Genomic DNA, 27831 nt, shown 5'->3' on the forward strand with positions numbered 1-27831 from the left:
ACAATGTAATTTTTTTCTACTTTTCTATAATACCCCTCATTTGTTAATATAAATCCTTATGCCAGCAGATGGCAGAAAACATAGTTATCAATTATTTTAGGGTTTTCCTTACCTGTACATTTTCCTTGAGGTTTTATCTAAATTGTGGTGGGCTTATGTGATAATAATGATATGAAAAATAAAGTATAATCCTTATGTACCACTAACTAGCCATTGTTTCACATGCCTTCCTTGTCTTGACTCATTTAATCTTCACAATGGCCTAAGGTAGGTTCTACTATTATTGTCCTATTTTACATAATGGGGAAATGGGTACATAAAGAAGTAATTTGCCCAAAGAAACAAAGTTTGTAAGTGTATGTCAGGTTATGCCCTAAACCAATACCCTGGAGCCCCTCTTAGTCTCCTGTGTAGCCCAAGGCATTAGTAGGCAGAGGTGGTGTCTGGTTTGGGTCACTGTCTGTACTGGATCCGCTGAAACCTTTTCCTCCCATCATCAACACACAGGTGCCTGATGATTTACCCCTTATCCTCACCCCAGAACCCTCTCATGACTTGCTTTCTGCTACTTTCATCCTCATTTTAGGACCACCCTATGGCTCTCTTTTCTGCCTTGCTGAACCCCAGGCATTGTGCTTACTCATCTAAAGGCTTCTCAGTCCAGGTACAACATTCAACCACTTTTTCTTGCCACCTTCCCAGACTCTTCCTGAGAAGAGGCACAAGTCTCTTCTACCACCAGATGAACAGCCCCTGACCCATCTGGAGTTTCCTTCCCAACTTCACCTGGGCTTGGCTCTGGAGTGCAGGGCTTAGGATGCCATCCTCAGGGACCCACACTCCCCTCTCCTCTGACTGCCCTTTTCCAGTCCTGGCAGCTCCTTATTTAGTCAGGAGTAGGTAAAAATTTAGTCTTGATCCTAGTTCTGATGCAGATGCAGATGGTAAAGTTTTTCGGTGGAGAAAGAAAGAGAGAGAGAGAGAGAGTGGGGCCAAACAACATGACTTTACTGAGTGCTCCCGGGCGAGGTTCACAGGTCCCAAGAGAGGAGGGGCCTGAGAAGTCACATCCATTTGAAGGGGGTGAGGCTTTTTAAACTGTTTGGGGCAGGCTAGGAACTTTTGGAGGGAAGAACTGGGGATTTTCCACTGTGACCTTCAGTGGTTATTGAGAAATAGGAGGGGCTGGTGGTATTTGCATAATCTAGGAATCGAAAACGTTCTTATCTGAGTGGATATCCAGGTGTTGTTGTTTTCATTGGGGCCTGGCAGTTGTCCTTGGTGGGTCTGGTCTCGTGAGCCTTTTCTTTTTGATCTAGGGAGGGGAGGCCCCCCCACCCCCCCACCCCCCCACCCCACCCCACCCCCACCCCCCGCTACCAGCCTTACACAGGCCACCACCCACGATGGCAGAGAGGGTGCTTGACCTCCATGCAGGAAGGAATTCAAGCTCAGGGCCACAGTGAGAGAAAGGAAGTCAAACATGAAATATAAGCAAAAGCCCAGATAGATTTATTAAAAGCAAAGCACACTTTCTTAGAAAAAGCAAGAGCAGACTGCTCCAATAAGGAACAATGACACCCCCAGGTTTAGGGACTGCTTTTATGCTAATTCGTGATAATATGCTAAGCTTGGGGTGGAATATTCATGGGTTTTCTGGGAAAAGGGTGTAGAGTTCCTAGAACCAGGAACCCTATCCTCCCTTGACCTTACATTGGGTCTCTCCTACAACTGTCATAGCACCCTGGGTGTGTTTTTTTATCTGGCTAATGAAGATAGTTCATTTAGGGACACTGTGGCCTCAACTGTGTGTATGCTCCAATTAAAGGAATTCCCCTTCTGCTTCAGATAAGGGTGTTATAAGCACATTTATCTTAGCTAAGCATATTCACATTCTTGCAACTTTCTTACACTGTTGGCCTTCTCCTTCTGGCTCCTGTCCTACCTGCCTACAGGATATCTGACTCCTATCTCATTCCCCCCTCAGAGATTTTATCCCCTTGTTAAAGTAGACTAGGAGACAGAGGTGAGACTGGAGGCAGGGGCTTGCAAATCGGGTGCAGCTGTGAAGGTGTAAACGACCCTCAGGCAGAAGCTAACTAGAGGGGCTGTTAACCATAGGCAAGAACTAGCTTTAACTGGCTTGTCAGCCTCTCTGTCACCTTACATGAACTTTTGGGTAATTATAATATTATTTGCATTATGGTTTTAAATTTTCTCCGCCCTTAAAATCACCATGAGAGTTCAGAAGCAACCATATAAAGCATAAAAATGGGAGGGAACTCAGGAACTTCTAGGAATTACTACCCAAATATTTAGTAAGACCCAACCCCTTAGCCTTAAATATTCCTCCCCTCGGTTAGTAAGACTTCAAAAGACCAAAAACCACTTCGTCTCGGTGCAGCTGCTCTTTTCGAGCCTGCCTGTTTGCTTACTCTTGAGAGAGTGTACTTTTGCTTTTAATCTTTCAATTAAAAAAAACTGTCGCTTTGGCTTACATAGTGTGTCCTGAAATTCTTTTCCCAATGATCACCAAGAACATGGAAAAACCTCCACTTGCAGGTCACCAACACCTTTATCCTTAAGGGGGCGCTGAAGAACAAGGATCCATCTCCCACAGCTTCTTCAAAGCAGAGGTGGGGCTGCAGACCCTGCCTTTCGGGAATAAAAACCTCTGCATGCCTGATCCATGGGGCCCAAGGGCAGAACATTTCATGTTCTGGATTGGCTGGACGGATGGGTGGGAAGCCCTGTGACAACATCGTCTTACGTAGAAATGTTGTAATCTGGAAGACAGAAACTTTAAAAGGAGATTAAACAAGCAAGGACCAAAGATTAACAGTAACAGAATTGCCCCTAAAGGCCCTAAGAGCTAACAGATGGTAAAAACTTTTTTATTGAGTCGCAGATAGTTTCTGCCGAGGTGACACCTTGACTAAAACTGTGTAGCCATTTAGTCTGCTTATATATTTTCTTGATCTTTCTCTATTTGTCCATTGGCATTGACATAAGTACAGAAAGTTTTCTTGATGACTGCACAAACACCAGCTTGTTTAGCCAATAAATAATCTAAGGCTATTTGGTTACCTATTACAATGTTGGCGAAAGAATCCAGGGAAGTCTGAAGCATACTTAAAGTATCTCTAGTAGTCTTGGCCAGAACTTTTAACTAGGTAGACAAGTTTCTTATGGAGAAACTTTTTATGGTAAATAAAACCTCTGTAATGGGTGGCCATTCTAATAGCAGCTCTTATCCCAGCGATGATAAGACCGATGTCCCTTCCTAATGAGTGAGGTAAAGTTTTGATATTGTATCTTTGCCTGTTCACAGTGAGACAAATCACGCAGGCACAGTACAATCATTTATGTGTTGTCTCATCAATGGAAACACGGGTCTTAGTTTTACCGAGAGTTGGCATGTAGGAGGTATTCTGCAATGCAGGCAGCTGTCATTGACGAATGGTGGAGTTGGTGTCACTCATGTGGGTAGAGTTGCCACTTTTCAGAGAGCTCATCCGGTCACTCCAATTCTGTGGTGTTAAGGGCAGCACATTTCATGGCATCCCATTCCCACTGGACAAAAGTAGAAATCTGCAAACCCAATGGTTGGACTAGATGTTGACCGCTGCTTTTGTTGCAGCCCAATCTAAAAAGACATTGTCGGAGACGGACGTTGAGAGAACGAGGAGGAAGGATAGAAAATGGCGTCCCCGGATTACAGTACCTACAGCCAAGCTGCAGCCCAGCAGGGCTACAGCGCTTACACCGCCCAGCCCACTCAAGGATATGCACAGACCACCCAGGCATATGGGCAACAAAGCTATGGAACCTATGGACAGCCCACTGATGTCAGCTATACCCAAGCTCAGACCACTGCGACCTATGGGCAGACCGCCTATGCGACTTCTTATGGACAGCCTCCCACTGGTTATACTACTCCAACTGCCCCCCAGGCGTACAGCCAGCCTGTCCAGGGGTATGGCACTGGTGCTTATGATACCACCACTGCTACAGTCACCACCACCCAGGCCTCCTATGCAGCTCAGTCTGCATATGGCACTCAGCCTGCTTACCCAGCCTATGGGCAGCAGCCGGCAGCTACCGCACCTACAAGACCTCAAGACGGTAACAAGCCTGCTGAGACTAGTCAGCCTCAGTCTACCACAGGGGGATACAACCAACCCAGCCTAGGATACGGCCAGAGTAACTACAGTTATCCCCAGGTACCTGGGAGCTACCCCATGCAGCCAGTCACCACACCTCCATCCTACCCTCCTACCAGCTATTCCTCTACACAGCCGACTAGTTATGATCAGAGCAGTTACTCTCAGCAGAACACCTATGGGCAACCGAGCAGCTATGGACAGCAGAGTAGCTATGGTCAACAAAGCAGCTATGGGCAGCAGCCTCCCACTAGTTACCCCCCCCAGACTGGATCCTACAGCCAGGCTCCAAGTCAATATAGCCAACAGAGCAGCAGCTACGGGCAGCAGAGTTCATTCCGACAGGACCACCCCAGTAGCATGGGTGTTTATGGGCAGGAGTCTGGAGGATTTTCCGGACCAGGAGAGAACCGGAGCATGAGTGGCCCTGATAACCGGGGCAGGGGAAGAGGGGGATTTGATCGTGGAGGCATGAGCAGAGGTGGGCGGGGAGGAGGACGCGGTGGAATGGGCTCTGAAGAGTGAGGTGGCTTCAATAAGCCTGGTGGACCCATGGACGAAGGACCAGATCTTGATCTAGGCCCACCTGTAAATCCGGATGAAGACTCTGACAACAGTGCAATTTATGTGCAAGGATTAAATGACAATGTGACTCTAGATGATCTGGCAGACTTCTTTAAGCAATGTGGGGTTGTTAAGATGAACAAGAGAACTGGGCAACCCATGATCCACATCTACCTGGACAAGGAAACAGGAAAGCCCAAAGGTGACGCCACAGTGTCCTATGAAGACCCACCAACTGCCAAGGCTGCCGTGGAGTGGTTTGATGGGAAAGACTTTCAAGGGAGCAAACTTAAAGTCTCTCTTGCTCGGAAGAAGCCTCCAATGAACAGCATGCGGGGTGGTATGCCACCCCGTGAGGGCAGAGGGGTGCCACCGCCACTCGTGGAGGTCCAGGAGGCCCGGGAGGTCCTGGGGGCCCCATGGGTCGCATGGGAGGCCGTGGAGGAGATAGAGGAGGTTTCCCTCCAAGGGGGCCCCGAGGTTCTCGAGGGAACCCCTCTGGAGGAGGCAATGTCCAACACCGAGCAGGAGACTGGCAATGTCCCAATCCGGGTTGTGGAAACCAGAACTTCGCCTGGAGGACAGAATGCAACCAGTGTAAGGCCCCGAAGCCTGAAGGCTTCCTCCCGCCACCCTTCCCGCCCCCGGGTGGTGATCGTGGCAGAGGTGGCCCTGGCGGCATGCGGGGTGGAAGAGGTGGCCTCATGGATCGTGGTGGCCCTGGTGGAATGTTCAGAGGTGGCCGTGGTGGAGACAGAGGTGGCTTCCGTGGTGGCCGGGGCATGGACCGAGGTGGCTTTGGCGGAGGAAGACGAGGTGGCCCTGGGGGGCCCCCTGGACCTTTGATGGAACAGATGGGAGGAAGAAGAGGCGGACGTGGAGGACCTGGAAAAATGGATAAAGGCGAGCACTGTCAGGAGCGCAGAGACCGGCCCTACTAGACGCGGAGACCCCACAGAGCTGCATTGACTACCAGATTTATTTTTTAAACCAGAAAATGTTTTAAATTTATAATTCCATATTTATAATGTTGGCCACAACATTATGATTATTCCTTGTCTGTACTTTAGTATTTTTCACCATTTGTGAAGAAACATTAAAACAAGTTAAATGGTAGTGTGCCGAGTTTTTTTTTTTCTTTTAAAGATGGTTGTTTAACTAAGACTTAACAATGGGAACCCCTGTGAGCATGCTCAGTGTCGTGGAGAACCAAGAGGGCCTCTAACTGTAACAATGTCATGGTTGTGATGTTTTTTTTTTTTTTTTTAAATAAAATTCCAAATGTTTATAAAAAAAAAAAAAAGACATTGTCATTTGCCATTGGATAGTGGGAACAACAGCCTGTGGTGCAGACACAGGTGTTTAGAAGGAACTCTCAAGGGCAAATGTACTCCGTGTAACATTATTGCTGATGAGTTCTCTCCCAGAGGCCCTGTTAGAGAGCCTGGCCTGCAATACCACAGTGGCTTTCCTCCCCAACAGGGGGCATAATGATCCATTGATAAGTTTCTGGCCTTGCCCAGATCACTCACACTCTAATGGCTTCAGCTGGTATCAATATCTTTGCATGATGGTATTGCAAGGCTTTCAGACTTCTGTCAACGAGCACAGGTGGGGTCACCTCATCGTTGGCTGCCTTCATGGCACCCCCTGGCACCATAAAGCCGATCTATCATGGAGGTAACTTGCAGCTCAATTTTAGGTCCACATAGCCCTCGCTGCTCATCAGGTCTGTTGGTGTTCTCAGGAGCACGGCTTGCCATCCTCCATCTGCGCCAGGGGCATGGCTTGGTGTCTCAGACAGAACTCTGAGAGTGTGTGGGGCCTGTTTTACAGGCCTTGCCAGCAACTCATAAGAAGCGATGCCATGCATGGTAAAACCTGTATAGCCCCGGAAGATCCTTAGTCCAGGACCTTAAGGAGCCATCCTTGGACAGTGCGCAGACTTGAGTTTTTAACAAACCATTTTCTTTTATTAGACCTGCCCCTGTTGGGTCAGATGAAATCTCTAGTCCGTGTTTTATTCTGTTGCTCATTTTTGAATGTCATGTCCCGTGAAATGGGAACCTTGGGCACTATCAATTTTATAAAACCCTTTAGGTAACATAAGAGCAAAACCCAAAACACCAAAGACAAGGTTACAAAATTAACTTATCTATAAGCATTGGGAATTGTGATTTTAGTTGCAGACTTGCAGGAATTTTGTTACACAAAATTTTGTCATACCACTTGAGCCTAAGGATTTAGAGACTTTTTGTATCTGAATGTTTTTTGTGGGTTTTTTAAAAGAATGAATCATGTTTTAGACAAAACACTTATAAATCATGGTTAGTTCTGGTAGTGACAGGAAAAGGAAGCTTACAGGTAGCTAAACATTTAAATTATCCACTAAACAGTTTATATTAATTGAGATAGAAGCAAAATTATTAAATGAGTCTTAATGTCTCTGAACACAGGCCTGGTCTTTTGTTCCATGAAAGCCATTTATAGTTGTCTTTTTCTGGGTCTGTTAACCTGAGTTTGGTGTTAGATACACATGAGTCAAGACCCTGTAACTTAACAGCACAAGGGTTAGTCAACAATATTTGATAAAGCTTTGATTTGATTTGAGGATGTTTGTCAAAGATTTCAAAAGGCTCAAAACACCTGATCAAAAGCAGAATCACAGGTCACTATAAAATAATAGCAATTCACTTAACCTAGAGTGATAAAAGATTTAAAAGGCAGTACAGAAAGTTACATGGATGCAAAAACCTCAAGCTTTTCAAAGTTCAGGGTTTTTTTCCAAGCAGTCAAAAACCTAGCAATGATAATAAAGGAATTATCTTGATAAAATACAAAATCTCTGTTTCTTAGGTCAGTTATCAAAAGGTAAAGGAAAGCCTTCTGTAGTGTGATTTTTTTTTTTTTAATTGGAAACTCATTTAGACAATTTGGAAGTCAAACCTGATGAAAAGGGCACTTGAGTTAATCAGGCACAGGAAGAGTGTCCAAGGCCATGAGTATACAACATATGACAGAGAAATGTGAATAAGAAAAACTAGTTTCTTGAACAGGGGAGCAAAGAACTCTTAGCAACAGTGTGAAAAGTTTTCTGACCACCTTGAATAATTCAGACATATCAAGAAAAGCCAAGTATAGAGTTAAGTTATAGTGGAGGAAATCATTGCTTTTCTAAACCTTTGAGATGAAACATTTTGTATCAGGCCATAACAATAGACGTAGAATGGGAAGGGAGAAAGTCCCTTTTTCAAAAGCCGATGAAAAAGGTTGAAGGAGAGAGTTATCATTCAGCCTTTTCAAGGGGAGAAAAGCTAAAAGCATCAAGACATAGCAAAAGTTGAACTTCTGGGACATAAATTTGAGAAGTTTCAAAAGAAGTAGATTATAGAATTAAAATCAAAAGTTTTTGTAATTTTATTAAGAATGAATCAATACTTTAAGAGAATCTTGTTTTAACAACAACAAAAAAAATTTTTCAATTATAGCCAACTTGGTCACATATAAAACTTATTTCATAAATTCTCTTTCATGAACCTTATCACAACTTATACAGACCATCTACAACATTCTGTTTTGTCCTAAATTTTTCTTTCTTAAGTAACCAGTCATTTAATTTTTAAACCAAAGTTTACAGCACAAGATCCTTTCTCATACAAAATTATTCTCTTTTCTTTTAAAACTCCTTTATCAACAAAATATATCTTCATATCCTTAACTTTTCTTCTATCTCTATTTTATTGACTGGTTCTTTTTAATCTTGTTTTAATTTTTTTTTAATTCTCTATTTTGAATCAACCTTTAAATAACTTGTTTGTTTGTTTGTTTTTGGAGACAAGAGTCTCACTCTGTCACCCAGACTAGAGTGCAGTGGTGTCATCAAAGCTCACTGCAAACTCAAACTCCTGGCCCTCAAGCAGTCCTCCTGCCTTGGCCTCCCAAGTAGCTGAGACTACAGGCATGTGTCACCATGCCCAGCTAATTTTTATGTTATTAGTAGAGATGGGGTCTCACTGTTGCTCAGGCTGGTCTCGAACTCCTGAGCTCAAATAATCCTCCTGCCTCAGCCTTCCACAGTGATAGGATTACAGGCATAAGCCACTGTGCCCAGCCTAAATAACTTTTGAAATTAGATAAAATAATCTTTTTCTTAAAAAAAATTCTTTTTTTTCATGTCTCATAATTAAAAATATACACACACACACACACACACACATATACATATATATATATATATATATATATATATATATATATATATATATATATATATATATATTTTAAAACACACATCTTACTTTTGGCACCCTCTCTGACTTCACTGAAAACCTCAGGGCAACTGGGGGGCAGTGTCTGGCCTAGCTGGTAACAGTAAGAGATCCAACCTCCTATTGTTCACTTCACCTCTGGCCACTCACTTAGCCCCAGTGTCCCAGGGCCACCAAATGGGAGATGTGACAAACAGGAAAAGAGAAGGGCTGTGGGCTCCTGCTCAGTGTAGGAGCGAACTCTCCACCAGCTCCCGAGGCCAGTGACACCTGTCACCTGCTCAGCCTTTGGATCTACACAGTGCCGGGTCTTGCCCCTGCCACCCCTGAATTGGGGGGGCCATTGTTTAGTGGATAGAGCAAGAGCATGCTCTTTAGCCTGAAAACAAAAGAAGACTGGTGAAATCAGAGACAGATCAACCTCATGAAGTTCCTTCTAAGACTATGGCTCGATGTCTTTCCATGAAGCTGAGGCTTTTAAAACTCAAAGCCTACCAGCTGGCTTCTATTTTCACTCTTGAACACCTAGCTGTCCAAATATAGAAGGGGCCAGAGGGCTCAAGGAAACACTGGGAATGGCACCTGTTGTTCTACAGCAGGCGTCCTCAAACTATGGCCCTCGGGCCACATGCAGGTGTTTTTGCCCGTTTTTTTTTTTTTTTTTTACTTCAAAATAAGATATGTGCAGTGTGCATAGGAATTTGTTCATAGTTTTATTTTTAAACTATATTCCAGCCCTCCAACGGTCTAAGGGACAGTGAACTGGCCCCCTGTTTTAAAAGTTTGAGGACCCCTGCTCTACAGTATTGAATAAGGGCTGAAACCTTTGCGTAACAGGTCCACATGAGGCTTACGCAGAATGTTCCTGGAAAAGTCATTTTATGCACTTATTCATGTTTATTTACTCATTGATTAATTATTTCATCAAATATTTAAAAGATTCCCTAGAGAGACACAACCAATAGGAGAGATATATATATAAAAAGGCCTCACAGACAAGGTAATGTTTAAACTAAATGCTGAGTCACAGATAGGAGAAAGAAGGGCAGGCAAAGGTCACTCCAGAGATCAAAGGCCAAAGAAGCCATAAACAAAGACAAAAGGGGGGATGTACTATATCTGGAAGGCACAAAGTTTCCTGTGGCTGAGGAATAGAGCATAGTGGCAAAGCACAGAGACAAGAGAGGTGGAGAAGCACATCTGGGACCTTGTTTCCCAAGGATGCTTGGACTTAGCAGTGAGAAATCATGAAAAGTGTGACGCTGGAAGGAGATGTGATCATTTTGTGTTTTAGAGAGATCACACTGGCCAAGAAAGTCGTGGAGATGGATTGCAGTGGGCCAAGAGTGGAGCCGGAGACCATTAGTAGGCAGTTTAAAAATCCTGGAGAGAGATGATAAGGGCCTGAGATGATGAGACTTGAGAGGGAACAGGGTTAGTGGACGCAAGGAGGTTAGAATGAAAAGACTTGTGATTAAGTGATTGTGGGGAGAGAAAGAGAGAGAGGAGTTTGGTTTGGGTAGGGTGTCATCCTCTGAGAGAGAAAACACGAGAGCAGCAGAGGTAGGAGAAAAGCATTCCATTTTGGAATGGGAACCTCCACAAGTCCATTCAACCAGTGGAACTGCCCACCTTCAAGTGGGTCACATGGGCCTGGCCAAGGAGAAACACGATCATGGTGACACCACAGAGGGCATGTCCCCACTCCACATTCCTGCATCACATAAACCCAGGATTCTTACATAATCCAAGAAAGAGGGAGCAAGGTCCCTTAAATTGACTGATGTCAGACTTCTTGCCAGTCTTTGCATATGGTGAACTAAGAAATAATTGAATTATGTGTCACAGTATAACTCATAGTCAATAGCTTTATATGACTCAAGTTAATACTTATTGCAATTCTTTGAAATCAGTTCCTCTATTGTCATTTCCATTTTACACAGAGACTAAATAACATGCTCAAGGCCATCCAGCTAATAAGCAGTGGAGTAAGATGTCAAACCTTGATATTTGAGCTGATTCATTGATTAGGGCCAAGAGAAAAGAGCTACTCAGACTTCGTCTAAACCATTTCTTATTTTTATGCAATCTAACTACTGAACAGTTCAAGGATCTCTTGCCTTTTTCCACAAAGGAATGTTCAGTATAAAGCCCATCCGATTTATAATTGAAATTTTAATGTAGGGATCTCATACAACTTTCCTTTTTGTTTTCACTTTTCTTGGTGTTACAGTGGGAACTAAAACTTTTTGCTCATGAGATCTCTGCAACTAACCTCCTACACATTCAGCCAAAAGGTTTGCCTGTCTTTATGAGCAAAAATAAAAGCAATGTCCTTTTCTTCTGCTGCAGGTTCTTTGAACACACATTGGATATAGTCATATACACAACTTTTTAAATCCCCCATTTTCCCTTTTATTCTGCCTAGTGAAGGTAGTTTTTCTCCTCCCTTTGGAAGAAAAAAACCTGTGCAGAGCCTCCAAGACATTTCTACTCACTTTTAGGTAGTAAAAATTCCTAAGGTTTCTTTAAACTGAAAACCCAGTCTCAGTTCAGAAAGTAAAAGTGCCCAGTAAGTTAGTCATCTCTTCAATCCTTGTTAGAAGGTAAGTCTTCTCTCCCTGAAGGTGGGCATGTGATTCTTTCTTCTCCTTCCCTAACCGGCATTTCCCTCCCTAAACTTAATCTCTTTCTCCAATAGGGCCAAAACAAGGAGAGAGAGGAAACGTTTAGGTTGTTAATTGACTGACCCCCTGATGAGATGGCTTAGAGCTCTGTGGGCCAGGCTGGAGCACAAAAAGATATTTGTGTGTGTGTGTGTGTGGAATGCTTTTGAGATTCTTTGGTGGTTCCCCAGCCCTGGGGCCCTCCTCTGCAGCTTCCTGTAGATAACTTTTATTTTATTGATTTAGCAATATTTGAAAGACATAAGTTGGAAGATTTGTCATATATATAGACACATACATATATTTGTCTATATATATAGTCATGTGCCACATAATGATGTTTCAGTCAATGATAGACCACATATATGACAGTGGTCCGATAAGATTATCATACTATATTTTTGCTGTACCTCTTCTATCTTTAGATACAATACTTTCCACTGTGTTACAATTGCCTACAATATTCAGTACATGCTGTCCAGATTTTTAGTAACATGCTGTCCAGATTTGTAGCCTAGGGGCAATAGGCCATACCATAGGCCTAGGTGTATAGCAGGCTGTGCCATCTAGATTTGTGTAAGTACACTCTACGATATCCAAGCATCTCTCATTCCCCTGAGGATACTAATTCCCAAATATCTAGGCTTCTACAGCCACACTGTCCAGGTTCTAATTCTGGCTCTACCTCATACTATTGTGTGATCGTGATCAAGTTAGTTAACTTCTCTTTGCGTCAGTTTCCTCTTCTCTAAAATGGATATTGGCAATAGTTCCTCTCTAGTAGAAATGTTACAAATAAATTGATAGGAATAAAATGTTGGTACAGTGCCTGGCCCATAGGAAGTGCTCTAAAAGTCTTGCACTTAACTTATGTGGTATTGGCATGTGCCTCCATGTGTTAGCTCAAGGCTCACTCATTTGGTTTTAGCTCACTGGACTTTTTAAAAAAATGGATCTTGAGGACTTCTCTTATGTTCTTTCAAGCTGTCTGTGGTAATAGATCCAGAATCTAGTTGAATTACAGAAAGAAAGCTTTTTAACTATTAAGTCTCTGTATTGTGGATATTGACCTAAAAGGAGCATCTCAAGGCATATTTAAGGCGTTGCCAGGGGCTCTGGGGGTCCCTTGAACATTTTAAGCTTCCCAAGAAGAGGAAAAGGTAAACACAGAGCAACAGAGGGTTGCTGTGTTCCAGGCTCTAGTGGAAGCCCTCCCTAACTGCTCTGACGATGCTCAATGGTAACATCTACTGCCTTCTTTTCCCTACACTTAATACTGATCTATTATAGCATATGGACCGTCTTAGCTCTCATTCAAACTTATATCCTCAGCACACAGTAGTTCTCCATAAATATTTGTTAAGTATATAAATGAATAAATGAATGAATGAGTAAAAAACAAAGAGGATGGAGGAAAAAATATATATGAATAGAGGACTCTGGTTGGGCACCGTGGCTCACGCCTGTAATACCAGCACTTTGGGAGAGTGACGCTGGGTAATTGCTTGAGGCCAGGAATTTAAGACCAGCCTAGGCAACATAGCAAGACCCCATCTCTACAAAAAAAAAAAATGTTTTAATTAGCCAGGTGTGGTGGCACGCGCCTGTAGTCCACACTTCTCAGGAGCCTGAGGTGGAAGGATCTCTTGAGACCAGGAGTTTGAGGCTGCAGTGACCTATGATTGTATCACTGTACTCCAGCCTGGGCAACAGAGTGAGACCCTATCTCAAAAAAAAGTAGGCTTTTTCTATGATATAAAAGCAAATATGAAACTTCCTATGCAACTTTTTAACATGTTAAATTTTCATAAACAAGCCAATTGTTAAATATTATTTAACAAAATAACTAACTGAACAAAAAGCAAAAGCGTCAAAATTAGCTGCTTCTGGATAGTAAAACCAAGTGTAAGAAGAGATGAGTCAGGGATCTACTCTTTCTTTAAAATCTCTCTGTATTATTTGATTTTTATATGAATTGCTTGATTTTTAACCATGTGTATTTTGATTAAAAATGGCATTTTTAAAAGAAAATTTAGTCAATTTTTGACCCGCTGTAACTCAAAGCAGCCTGCTGTGCTTTTTGACCTCAAAGGGTTGAGTACAGTTCTTTTTTTTTTTTTTTAAGTATTTTTGTCCAGAGTCCTGACTACCAACGAGTGCTGACACAAAAATCTGGTTAACAAATAAACAGAATTTTGAACTTTAGTGAGCAGTTCTAACAGACCTAGACTGGTGGGCTGGGCAGGCTGGGCTGACTAGCTAGAAGAGGACAGAGTAAATCATTTAACTCCACGGTTTTCACAGAGATCTCTTGATATCAAAACTTCTTTCCTTACATACCTCTCTTGTCCTGTGAAGATGAAAATTGATATCCATAGTCATATTCTACCAAAAGAATGGCCAGATCTAAAAAAGGTAATGGTAATTAATTTGCTGAATTATTTTTGAAACTTCTCGAGGGTTTCTCAATGCCTCCATTATTAGGCCTTTCTCTTTGGTGGGGGAAGGGGTGGAAATTATATATTAAGTTTCTCTGCTTTGGAATTGATTTTTAAATTATTGGATAGATCTGATTTTCTAGTTTTTAAAAATGACTTTTATGTTTATTTTGAAAGAACATTGGATCAAAGAAATAAGTGATTTCTCAAAATCCTTTTTCTCCCCTCAAATGAAGCATTCTTTAAAATTTCTGGACAATTTAAGTCAGGTAGATTTACCTTTTTAAAATCACATATTCGGCTGCTGGGAAGATATATGCGAACTATAGAATTTAAAGTTACATTGTCAAGCAAAAGACTATTAAAACATGGAATGTGATAGGTTTCAAGGACTTCTAAAATATATATCTTCTTTCCAAAATGTTTAAAATTTTAAAAGCACCAAGAGATAGCTTTGTGGAAAATGTTTAGTCTATTTTAGGACACTGAAATCTTTCCTTTTTGATGTTCTTTAAGCTGTAAATCCTTGTCATGAAGAACTAGGTAGTAGGCATATCAAAAAAGAAAAAGAAAAAGCCCCTAGAATAAATGACATGAAGCTTTTGTACAATGACTATTTCTAAAGAATTGTCTGTGCTTCTCTAAAGATGGACATTTCTTTGTGTCATTAAGGACTTTTGAATGGATTCTAAAAGAGGAAGGTGGGCAACATGACAGAAATTTAAAATTGGCTAGAGGTTTGTTCAGGATTAATATCAGGTTTTATTCAATCTTTAGCAGTCTTCTAGTGTATTCACACTACTTAAAATGTTTTATCTTTTCAAGTGAGGAAAAATAAATTAACTCAAACTGGAATTAAAATGGACTTCATTGTGCAAGTAGAAGAAACTATATTTTTTTTCATCATTGTCTCCTGGAAGAATGTTCATCTTAAGGGTTTCTTTAAGATGGGTGTAGAAACTGTAGATTGAAAAGTACGGGTGATGCTGCACCATCTCTGAAAGCTTATGCTATTACAGCTAATGATAGAAGCAAAACCTATCAATCTACCTCCCCCCAAAAGGAGTTTAAATGCTTACGAGGGAATATGCTGTTCTCAATGTTGTTGTCCTTGTCATAGTTTATTAAAGTGTAACTTTACAATGGTGATAATTGTATGAAGGGGATGCACCAGTTACTTCAGGGAAATACATCTGGCTTGTTTGGAAGCTGCATGAACTTTCTTACATCTTATAGTGCTCACCATTTTCTACCCATCTTTCATGAGTATCTGTCTGCTAAATTATGCAATGAATAAATTAATTTAGGATACAGGCATTGGAAGAAATAGACTATACTACTTAATCAGAAAGTCTTAGAAAAATCCAGATTTTAGCATTTGGTATTAATATTTTACAATAGCCCTTGTTCTATCCCCAGAAAATAGCATTACCTCCAACATTATAGCTTTTCTCTCTATTTGAGTATCAAAGAACGTCCACATGAAATGCTTTGGGAACTACCATGGTGGTCTGTAGAGGACACTGTGCACCTGTACTCTCCCCCTCCATACAGAGGTGGCCAACATGATCCCCCACCAAGAGAATGTCAGAGCACCAGGGGGTCTGAGCTCCCAGTTGTCCACCTCCTTGTCCGGACAAGGATTTTGGGGCTTAGAGATTAATGCCCCTATAAAATAGACCCCAGGAAGCTTGTTCTCCCACTTCCACCATGTGAGGACACAGCTAGAAGGTGCCCTCTAAAACCCAGGAAGCAGGTGCTCACCAGATCTTGGACTACCCAGCCTCCAGAACTGTGAGAAATAAATTTCTGTTGTTTCTAAGCTACCCAGTGTATGGTATTTTGCGATAGCAACCTGGATGGACTAAGACAGAGAGCAAGCCAGTCACAGTTAAGATGTTTTCATTGATAAAAGAAAGATTTTTCAGTTCCTCCCACAGGCAGGTATAAGGCACATTGTACAAAGAAGAACCTGGCTGGCTGTTCTGTTTTTGTTGCATTCTCAATGTGGAATTCAGACTTAAACCCAGGCTTCAGAAACCTCCAAATTGATTTAAGCCACCATCTAAGAGAAATATCCTGTTCCTGGGGAACACACTCTTTTAATCTTCAAACTCCTTGGGAAGAATGGTCACCTTCCCACTACACCTGGGCCCCAGTGAGCCATTCCTTTTGGGTGCTGGAAACTGTTCCTAAGTAAGCCACATGTATGAAGGTCTCTTTCATACATCCTGAGGCTTCCCCATCTGGAAGACCCATAGGGGCCTAAAATGATGCCTCCTCTTTGCTGAGAGGAGAAAACTTTCTATCCAGTGTCCTGTGCCACAACCTCACATCCCATTCCCTGCCTCCCACCCCAAGACTGCCCTCAGTTTGAGCAGAGAACTGGTCACCAAGAGCCTCTCTAGGTGCCCACCTCATGCAGGGCCTGAATGGCATTGTTAAAATTGCTTAGGAAACTGAGAGACACAAAGCGGGAGGACAGCCACAGATGTGTTCCCTGGAAACTCCCCAAACTCAGGAGCTGCTGGCTCTGTACCTGGCCTCCCCTTCTGATCACCAGCCATTGCCTTAAAAGAGGGAGCGGTATTTTGTCGCAGTAAACCAGGCTTCTTCCTCTCTAGTAGCCTCACATGCTGCAAGCAGACAGCTAATACACTTCTTCATCATTATTACAACAACAGTAATAATACTTTGTACTTACAGAGATAGAAAAATAATTTAATTCACATAAAACCTTGTGCAGATTAAGATTTATATTAACTTGACATATGAGTTTCTTGAGAGTCAGAAATGAACCCAGAATCCTAGAGCTACGTGGGGCCACTGTGGTCCCTGCAGAGCACCACCACAGTCACCTTGAGAAAACTGGCCCAAGAAACTACTGCTGTGGGAATAACCTTGACCTTCTTTTACAATGAAGAAACAGAAAAGCAGAACCAACATGCCTAGGGTGATGATTAACTCATGAGTACAGAGGACTGGGACTTGAGAAATCTTTTCATTTTCACTTGCTAATGATGACTTTACTCAGAGTTACAATTCAGATCCTTGAAAAAAAAAATCTATCTGAAGTGGAAAGACAGTGGATTCAGGACACTTGATTAAATTGTTTCTGATAAATCAAGACCCACACTCTCTGCTGTCACAAAGAGGGGGGTCGGGGCCCAAGAGGCCATACTGAAAGAGGTTTCAGCTTGACCTACAACAGGTTATCCATAGCAACAAGGATGGTGACAAGGTTTCAGCTTTTTCCTTCAGCAAGGCTTTTCTGACCACCTACTATGTGCCCAATAGTAGGGCTTACAAAGAGCCTTCCAATTTTAAATGGGGTAAAAAAAATTCTGGCCTTCAATAAAAAAATCATATATTTACATCTTCTTTTGTTAGCAATGATTTAATTTCACTTGATCATTTTAAGGTTTTAGAAGACAAAATCCCCGACGTAATTTGACTTAACCCTTCTGAGGAAATAGACACCTGGTTTCATCACCCAGGAGGTTCACTATTAACCTCATGAAGGTGTGAGGTCCCCAAGACATTAAAAATGTCATTCAGTTCATCCACTCTGATTCATTTATGCCCATTTCAGAAACACATCTCTTGTATATAAAACTGAATTCCCTTGAATGTTTTAAATTTCCTTTTTATCCGGCATGCCCATAAATGCCTATGGGACACTGGTGATTATCAGTCAAACACTTTTGGATTGGCATATGCTGTAACCAAAACCAGGGTTACAAAACCAGGGTCATAAATTTCAGACCCCAGGCTTGGATCAACCTAGGATGAGAGCAGGGGACTTTGCAGAGCCCAGACCTGGAGCAGAATTAAATTGCCCTAAATAGGTTAAGTCTTCGGAAGGGGCCCATGGGGTAACTTGGGCACTGTATACTTTCCAGGAAAAAGAGGGAAGAACACAGCATGACAAAAGGCTCCTTCCTACAGCTCTCCTTAGTGTCTGACCCCAGGGTATTCCACCCAGGGGTGAAATAAGGCTGCCACCAACCACCCCCACTGCTGTTGCCATCACCCCAGCTGTCACTGCCACCACCACCACTGATACCACCACTGCCACCATAGTCACCTCCACAACCCCCACCACCATCACCACCTCCCTACTTCCACCATTGCATTGCCACCACTGCCATCGCCACTGTCACCGTCATCATCGTCGTCACCATCTGAAGCCCTTTCTATAAACCAGGCCTGGTGTCAATAGGTTCATATGCATCATCTCAGTTAATTGCCATAAAACCTTATGACTCAGCTGTTCTTCTTCCCCTCACTTTACACATAGGGAAGCAGTGACTTAGAGGTGTCTTACTCCAACGCAGGCAAGGACCTTGCAAGTGATTTGTCATGTGTGGCAGGATCCCTCTGCTCTGCCTCCCTCTGCCTCCCTGCCCTTCCCCAGATGGAATACTCCTCTAATCTGCTAACAGATGGATTAAAGTTCCTTAGAGGATTAAGAAAAGTAATAAAGGCTGGGTGCGGTGGCTCACGCCTGTAATCCTAGCACTCTGGGAGGCCGAGTCAGGTAGATTGTTTGAGCTCAGGAGTTCGAGACCAGCCTGAGCAAGAGCAAGACCCCCATCTCTACTAAAAAAACAGAAAGAAATTTAGCTGGACAACTATATATATATATATATATATATTTAAAAAAATTCGCCTGGCATGATGGCATATGCCTGCAGTCCCAGCTATTCGAGAGGCTGAGGCAGGAGGATCACTTGAACCCGGGAGTCTGAGGTTGCTGCGAGCTAGGGAGCTAGGCTGACACCACAGCACTGTAGCCCAGGTAACAGAGTGAGAGAAGGAAGGAAGGAAGGAAGGGAGGGAGGGAGGGAGGGAGGGAGGAAGGAAGGAAGGAAGGAAGGAAGGAAGGAAGGAAGGAAGGAAGGAAGGAAGGAAGGAAGGAAGGAAGGAAGGAAGGAAGGAAGGAAGGAAGGAAGGAAGGGTAATAAAGAAAGAGAATGAAGCAGGAAAGAAAAGAGGAAGAAAGAGAAAAAAGCAGGAAAGAAGGAAATAAAATATTTTCTTCCACATTGAGGATAAAATGTCAAAGGCAAGTTTCCAGTTGGAGAGCACACAGCCTTAACTTTACTCTAAAGTGTACCTGATTATGGTCATGTTCCGCCCCCTCCTTTAACACGCACTTTTTCCAGGGAGAGAGAAGGGAAGAGTACGTGGTTCCGAATGCACGAAGGGAGGGAAGGAGGACTGGGGGCACAGGCAAGGGAGAGGCTGGGTGCAGGGAGAAGCCTGTAAAATAGGGTCTGCTGGTGGCACGAGGAAGGAAGCAGATAGATGTCCAGAGTTAATATGACTCTTTGGAACTAGAACTCAAGAAGCGACCTTACATCTGGGTAGAATAAGACTGGTATAGAATCAATCCACATCTTAAGAAGCCTGTTGAGGCAGACCCCAGTCACAGGCACAAGGACACACAAGCACCCCATGGATCCAGGCCCGGAGAGTCTCACTCAGTCTAGAGGTGAGAAGGGAGCTAGGAAGAGGGACTCACCACCGCCTGACTCCCTCCAGACAAATCCCCTCTGCCATGACATGAGCGCCCTGGCCTTATCCGAGCACAACATGTAAGCAGTTGAGCTGAGATTCCACTTGCCTCGCTCCACAACGCCTCACTGCCCCAGGACTCGGAGCTGTTAGGGAGCTTCTTCACGAGTTCGTCCCCTGCCTCTCACATCACACTCCGAGAGCCAGGCCGGGCAGCATGGAAATCCTGGACACCAGAAGATCCTCTCCCGATCTGATCCTGGACTACCTTTTCAACCTTCCTCCTTGACACCCCCGGGCCCAAGGTGGTGTGGGCCAGCACCCCCCTCGGGGCTCCCAGAGCCCTTGCACATCAGCCGCGGTGTGTCTCGCGGTTACCGCAGCTCTGCAAGCCCTTGCTGACCCCCGCCGCGCCCTCTCCAGACCCTGCTCCACACGGGCTGGAGCCGTGTGTCACTGTCCTCCGTCCCGGTCAGACTGGTCATAGAACACACTCCACGAAAGCTTGAAGGATAAGTAACGAATGAATGATATGATAAAACAAATAGTTACATATATCTATGTTTAGGCAGTGGCTTTCAATACTTTTTATTCATGACTCCCCCCCACACCCAAGGAAGAAGTGTATTTTATAAGGAGACTTAGTACAAATATTTATGTACATAAAATGGAAAAAAAAGTTTAATGAAACCAACACTTACCACATGGGTGACATTCTACTCTATTCTGTTCCATTCCTTTGCCATCTTATCGTGTGTTTTCCAAGGAAACAGACCCCGAGACAAGGATTCAATACAAGTACGTTCACTTCAGAGGTGATCCTGGGAAACACCAGTGAAGTGGGGAAGGGAGGCAGGAAAAACAAGGGAGCCAGTGAATGGTGTGGTATCTACCCAGTGTGTGCCTCACTCAGAGTGATCCCGCCCGAGCGGCCGGGTGCAGTGTACTCAGTCAATTTATGTACGATGACCTCAATCATCTGTTGAAAGCGGCTGGGTGGAGGGAGAGGCAGGGGCTAATTTCCTGCACCTGCTAGCAGGGCTCAATCACAGCAGATTCCAGGATCAAAAGGGAGGTACTCAATCAAAGAAACGCAGGTGCTGGCAGCTGCAGGTGGGCTGGTGTGCACAGAAGTGTCAGCGGGAAGGGCTATGAGTGGGACAACCACAGCATCTGCTCCACATGCTGTTTCATGTTTCTAAAATGCCTGGGTCCCTATCCACTAAACTGATGTCATGATCTATTGGTGGGTTGCCACCCAGAGTTTGAAGAGTAATGTATTTCCTAAACAGTGGTCTTCATGGGCGGTGTACACTTCGTGGTCCCTGAAATGATTGTAGGTGGTGCGTGAACAAATATGTCTGAATGTTAATTTTCACTTTTAAAATTTCAAACTGCATTAGGAGAAAAGATAAAACCAGCACTTCTGAGATATGGAACTTTCTTCTGCATAAATACATTTAAGGGGAAAAAGTCAAATACTTTAAACATGCATATGGAATAAATGATACATGGGTATGAGGGAAAATGGGAAGGTGATGCTTCAAAGGAAGGAGCTGGGACCCTTTGCCCTAAGGACACCCTCGAGTGCAGGCCTCTCTGCTCTTCAGGCCTAACTGTGCTTCTCCCCACTGCAGAGGTTCGGCTACGGCGGCTGGGTGGAGCTCCAACACCTCGGCAAGGTGAGTGTCTCCCAAAGCACGAGCCTGGGCAGGACCAGGGGCATCCCGAGCCCTGGGATGGCTCACTGCAGGCAGGGCCTCCCAGAACCCAACTCTCCTGCCCGCCCCTGAACACTGCAGCAGGCAAGGGAGCAGCACTGAGATTTCTCAGAATTATTAGGAAAAGTGAGGGTGATTTCAAAGAGCACCAGGAAACTAAAACTGGAACTGGGGAATCCATTAGGGAAATCTTTCTTTTCTTTCTTTTCTTTCTTTCTTTCTTTCTTTCTTTCTTTCTTTCTTTCTTTCTTTCTTTCTTTCTTTCTTTCTTTCTTTCTTTCTTTCTTTCTTTCTTTCTTTCTTCTCTTTCTCTCTCTCTCTCTCTTTCTCTTTCTCTTTCTTTCCTTTCTCTCTTTCTTTCTTTCTTTCTTTCTTTCTTTCTTTCTTTCTTCCTTCCTTCCTTCCTTCCTTCCTTCCTTCCTTCCTTCCTTCCTTCCTTCCTTCCTTCCTTCCTTCCTTCCTTTCTTTCTTTCTTTCTTTCTTTCTTTCTTTCTTTCTTTCTTTCTTTCTTTCTTTCTTTTCTTTCTTTCTTTCTTTCTCTCTCTTTCTCTCTCTCCCCCTTTCTCTCTTTCTTTCTTTCTCTTTCTCTCTCTCTCTCTCTCTCTCTGGAACCAATTTGAGCATTTATTGCTCTGCCTCAAGGAAGCAACCTGATGCTCTCTGTAGGTTATCACAGTAGTTTAAGGCTGACTAAAAACAACGGAAGAGTTAAGTTTGAGCACAACCTGGAGAAATTAAACACTGGAGACAAAGGGGAGAAGCCACTGTTATGAAGGACTGAGTTTAATAAGAGGAAAACGAGGGGAGAAAAAGGCTGGGGGGGGGAGCAAAACATTCTGCAAATATTGAGGCCTGCAAGGGAGCCAGGATCTAGGTCTGCCTTCATTTTCGGAGGCATCATACGCCCGGCCAGAGCTCAGAGGAAACATTCCTGAGCTTCCAGCTGGAACACAGACATGGCTAAGGCAGGCCCTAGAGGACTCATGGTCTGGAGAGACACAGTTAATGTACACGGTTAACCCAGTGCAGCCTGATGGGGTGAGGACCACCTTTGCACTGGTGCTGAGGAGCATAGATGTGTCCAAGGAACAGAAAGGAGGACAATGTAGCTGACAAGCAGCAGAAGGGGGAGACGGTAGGAAACAGGCACTCGAGAGACAGGCAGAGGCAGGACCACAGAGGGACATGCCAAGGATGCTGCATTGTGTTCACAATGCAGTGGAAATTTTCTGGAGGGTCTTAATGGCTTGAAAAGACCACATGTCTGCTCTGCGGAGAATGGATAGAGGCAGATAAGAGTTTAGGGAGCAAAGTGGTAGGAAGCCAGAGAGGAGGACAGAAGCCTTCTTGAAGGATTTAGGGGCTTAGGCCCCCAAATGGGTTTACTACTTTGTACTTTATCCTGCAGGCAGTGGGGGAATCACTAAAAAGTTCTAAACATCAGAACCTCTGATGGAAACATCCTCACCTTCTACAAAGAGTGTCTGCGAAGTACCAATTTAAACACTGTGCTACACTTCTCTGGTTCAGAGAGCTAGTTCCCAGCCCAAGAGCTGGTGCACTACACTGGCTTCAAGTCTTTCCAGGGGAAAGTACTGTACAAGTGGAGCAGATCACAAGGCCACTAGGAAACCTCAGCTGCAGGGACAGGCGGCCTATGATTTTTTTTTTTTTTCTTACTCCATGGCCCAGGCTTCAGTTTGTCCCTTGATACTGGATTTAAATGGCCTTTGTTTCATTGCGTTTTAATGTCAAAAGATTTCATAAACTTAGCAGTAAACCTCTAAAAGAAAACAAGAAGGAAATATTTTTCCAGTCACATCTATTGACCTACTTATTTCCAGCAAAATTGGATACAATGGTAGTCTACAAAGCAGTAGCATTCCCTTTCCTTCTCTCTCAGAAGCAAATCACAGCAAAACAAAACAAAACTGAATCTGTATTTTTCATAATTACAGTGGTCAGAGATTAGAGTCACTAGAAAACCATATGCAAATGTCTACAATTATGTAAATTAGGCTGAGAGCAACGAGAAAATCCAGTATTTGAAAATTCTTTTTATTCTCCTACATTCCTCTGGTGGCGAAATAGTTTCTGCCTTCATGATTGATTTACCCTAGAGATTCCTGTTCTCTGAAAGTTCTTTCCAAAACATTTCTCCCGTTTGACCTATTTGTTTATCTTGCTAACCTTTGGTTTTTCAGTGCCCTCAGAACAAATGGAGGGATAGTTGTTTGCCAAGGTAAAGGCTTGCTCAGAATTGAAAACCATCATTTGTTCTTTGGCTGAACGTTTATAAAAGTAGCAAGGCAGTCCTTGGTTTGTATAAGGACCTGCCGGGAGCTGCATGGGATGGGGGTGGAATTGTGCCCCGAACCTGGGAGCATTTTAAGGACTACAATGCAGGAGGGTAGACACAGGGCCCATTTCACATCTGTAGGTCAGGAGCATCTGAAAACATCCATTGAGTGTTTCTCAGGACCTTGGGAACATAAGTGTGTGCACACACACACACATTTCAAATCATGCTTAGCATAAATCTTTCTGATTCTCTCACTGTTGTGGATAATCTTTGTGTCTCCTCCAAATTCATACGCCAAAGTCCTAAACCCCAACATGACAGCATGTGGAGATGGGGCGTTGAGAGGTGATCAGGATAGGGGAGGTTGTGAGGGTGGGGCTTCATGATGGGATTAGTGCCCTTATAAGAAGACACGCCAGATAGCCTGCCCCCTCTCTCCACCATGTGAGGACACAGCATGAAGGTAGCTATCTGCAAGACGGCCCTCAGCAGGAACTGAATCAGCCAGCAGCTTGCTCTTGGACTCCACAGCCTCTGGAACTGGGAGAAATACATATTTAAGCCACCCACTCTATGGTATTTTGTTACAACAGCCCAAGCTGACTAAGATAGCCATTCACCTGGTCCCTGCTTTCAAGATGATTTTCCTTTTTCCGGTAGCCAGGCAGATACCCAAGTGGATGAAGAATATATAGATAGCTGTAATTTTGTGCTAAATGAGTGAAGGAGATAATAAAAAGTAAGAGAGTTCAGAGGAGGTGGAGAGCCTAAGGCAGGGGCCAATCTTTATAAAGATAATGAATCATACAACTGTAAGACTGGTCACCATCTAGCTCAGTGCTTGAAAATATGGGCTGGAACCCAATAGTGGGTCATACTGTCAATGTAGTGGGTCAGGACAGCTTAAAAAATGAAATAAATTGCAAAACAAAACAGCAGAACACATTGCTCGTGGTAAGAGTAAATAATGTTACATGAAACTTTTTTCTCAGTTTGTATCTGTATAAATAGAAACATATGGGTATTCTGAGTGACAATGAAAAATAGATTTCTTAATGTGGGGTCACAGCCCAAACTGACTGAAAGCCATTGATCTAGCCTAATTCCCTCATATGTTTTTTGTTTGTTTTTTCGAAATAAGAGACTCACTCTGTCACCCGGGCTAGAGTGCAGTGGTGTCATCATAGCTCACTGCAATCTCAAATTCCTGGGCTCAGGTGATCCTTCCACCTCAGCCTCCCAATTAGCTAGGACTACAGGCTGGAGCCACCATGCCTGGTTAATTTTTCTATTTTTTGTAAAGATGGGGTCTTGATCTTGCTCAAGCTAGTCTTGAACTTCTGGCCTCAAGGAATCCTCCCACCTCGGCCTCCCAAAGTTCTAGAATTACAGGTGTGAGCCGCCACGCTCAGTCTCAATTCCCTCATATGTTTTTATTTTTAAGATTAATTGTATTACATGGGTAATATTTGAATAAATACTCCTTATAAAACTTAAGCCATTAGAGATACAGCTACAATTCCCTTGGACCAACATTCTTCATCCTCAGAAGTAAATTCCTGTTAACAATTTGGTGGGTATCTTTCCAGACCTTTTCCTATGATTTTATTAATACTTATATATGCATGTTACCTATGTAAATGACATAGTATTAATCAGCATGTTTAGGTACATTTTTAAAAACTAGATCAATCAGATTCTAAAAAGAAAACAAATATCCCACCTAAATTAGAATACTCTGAAAAGAGTTAATAAGAGACTATAAAGGTGCAGGCATGTGAGGAAGGGATAGAGGTAGGCAGGAGTTAGATCACACAGGAGGGTCTTCCAGGCCAGGTTAGGGAGTTCAGATCTTACCTTCAGGGCAATGGGAATCGATTCAAGAGTTTTAAGTGGGGCAGTGGGAGAATCTGGGGATTGGGGATTTAACCATTTAGTCTGACTGTTTGTAAAGACTGGGTGGGAGGAGGGACAGAAGGGAAGCCAGGAGATGAAGCTGGAGGCTGAGCAGTCGTTCTGGGAGAGAGGAGGGGGCCGTGGACCAGGGCTGAGCAGTGAAGGTGGACAGAAGTGGACCAACTGTTATGGGATGTATCTTGGACACAGAATCGATGGTATTGGGAAAGGGATTAGATGATGGCACATCAGGCAGAGGGAAGTGAAGAAATGCAGTCTCAGAGGGATGAGGAAGATAATGCAGGCATCAAGGACATAATCAGCCAAGCCAGGAGGACATGCAGGTCAGGGAGAGAGATGAACAGTTAGAGCTAATTGACTTCAAGGTGGGGCCTCCCTGGGCTACTGTCGCTCAGAACTTTGGGATGTGGGAGTTGCAGTGATTACAGAAGATGCTTCCTAGTGACACAGTCTGGGCCTTTCCTGCCAACCCAAGCCCATGGCAGTCTGCGTGGTCTAGAGGGGTTACCAGGGTGGACACTGGGGGAGGGGGAGGAGAATGGAAATCTGATGGTGAAATGTTGAGTTTGAAAACACATTTCTGATGATCATGCAGTACCAAGCATTTGAAATGCCAGCCATATCTGGACATATTTGGCAATAGTATTAGAACTAGAACTTAAAAATCAGAAGTTCCACAGGTTAGATTCCCTAGGAATCAGACCCTGAGATAGAGTTTGGCTTTAAAAATATTAGAGATGTATGTAAAATGGGTTATTTGGATAGTGATGGTTGCTTGGGGGAATTCTTTAACTTAATAAAAACCTTGGTTTTCTTTGGAGAGTTTAGGGGAAAAATGAGATTGGGCTCTGGTTGCATTAATTAGAGCAGTTTGCTCCAATTACTTGGTTATTAATTGAGTTTAAGATCTTGGTAGATATTGAGGTCAATGTTAAAAACTAGGACCTAAGAAACTCCCCATCCCCTCCCATGGCTGCAGCTGCTGGCCCCTGAGGCACTTGTGTAGCCCTGCGGTGATACTGGATTCCTGGATGTAAAGGGAGAGGGGGAAGGACTGATTCTTTACAACAGCTGGCAGGTCCCAAAATCCTGGCTGAAAAACCAATGAGAATCTGGGGTCTTTCATAGGGGCACAGCTTCCCTGTGGCAATTTCCACTCAGAAAGAGTTCTGCTAACAGTCAATATCATTCCTTTTTCTTACCATGGATCCAGAATGAAGGATGTAAAGAGAGAAGTTTGGTGAGTCTGATTCTCTTGCCATTTAATGAGGGTCACCGCACCCCTGGCCCGGAAGAAGATCAAACTCCTTAGGATATTATAGTAGTTAACTTTTGCCTACACCAATTGCCAAATATCAGCCTGGCAGGATGGAAAATGGCTTCATAAGCCTGAGTTCTTATCTCAGCTCTATACCAACCAAGTATATGCTTTGGACAAGTCACCACACACCTCATGGACTCACTGGTGAAACGCAAGAGTTAAACTAAATGATCCATTCCAGCTTTAGCATGCTCTGCTTTGTCTAAAATGAAAACGTATTCAGGCATCTCCCAGAGAAACCTGATTTCCTCCCTTGCAGTTGGTAACATATGTTATTAATAATGGTATCAGTAATATCTGGCCATTATTGAGCATGCTCCCCAGCCTGATGCTAAGTTCTTCACAAACATTCTATTATTGAATCTTCAGTATCACTCAGTGTTCTTAACTGCAAACAGCAGAATCCACTCTAGCTAGTGTAATTAGACAAGGAGCTCACAGACTTCCCGGGAGGGCCAGCGGTCAAGCTCAGAGGCCGTGCGAACACAGCCGATGCCCACATCACACTCAGTGAGCTGCTCCAGCAACAATGCAAGTGTCACCACTGCCAGTCACTAACAGGGTGCTCACGCTGACCCTGCTGAGATGGGCACCCAGAGGCTTTGCCACTGCTGCTTCAGTCCCCTCTCACACCTTAGACAACACCCTTGTCCACAGGTTGATTCTGCCCGATCCCTGCTTTCCTCACATTGCTCGCCTCCAAATCAAAGTCACAGGTGGGTACATCTGATTGGACAGCGCCGGGAGCACATGCCAGGCCCAGCTAAAAGGGAAGATGGGAAGGCAGAATCATAATGTGAACATTTCTTCATGCATAGGATGTGTTCCAAAGATGTTGGGTGGCCAAGCATGGTTAAGTATAATGTCAGAAAAAGTGAGGCTTAAATTTGGAGGCCCCCATAACAAGTTATATTGCTAGTAAGTCATTTAGTTGAGATTTAAACCCAGGTC

General features: G+C 43.6%; 1 protein-coding gene and 1 pseudogene across 3 annotated transcripts in view; both read left to right on the forward strand.

Annotated features, from left to right (window-relative positions):
* The first annotated feature begins 3660 nt into the window (after positions 1-3660).
* LOC142872340 (RNA-binding protein EWS pseudogene) lies at positions 3661-5843 on the forward strand (annotated as a pseudogene).
* Positions 5844-13912: 8069 nt separating this feature from the next.
* The window catches only part of ACMSD (aminocarboxymuconate semialdehyde decarboxylase), a 46360-nt gene continuing 32441 nt past the window's right edge, over positions 13913-27831 (forward strand). For 2 of the 3 annotated variants that reach the window (XM_012740103.2, XM_020288508.2), the window contains exons 1-2: positions 13913-14076; positions 21257-21301. In XM_012740103.2, the coding sequence (XP_012595557.1) occupies positions 14020-14076; positions 21257-21301 (102 nt within the window). In that variant the 5' untranslated portion in view covers positions 13913-14019. The remainder of the gene's footprint in view (positions 14077-21256; positions 21302-27831) is intronic. The other variant, XM_012740104.3, reaches the window with a different exon arrangement.

Source organism: Microcebus murinus, chromosome 8, assembly GCF_040939455.1.
Source record: "Microcebus murinus isolate Inina chromosome 8, M.murinus_Inina_mat1.0, whole genome shotgun sequence".
Taxonomy (NCBI): domain Eukaryota; kingdom Metazoa; phylum Chordata; class Mammalia; order Primates; family Cheirogaleidae; genus Microcebus; species Microcebus murinus.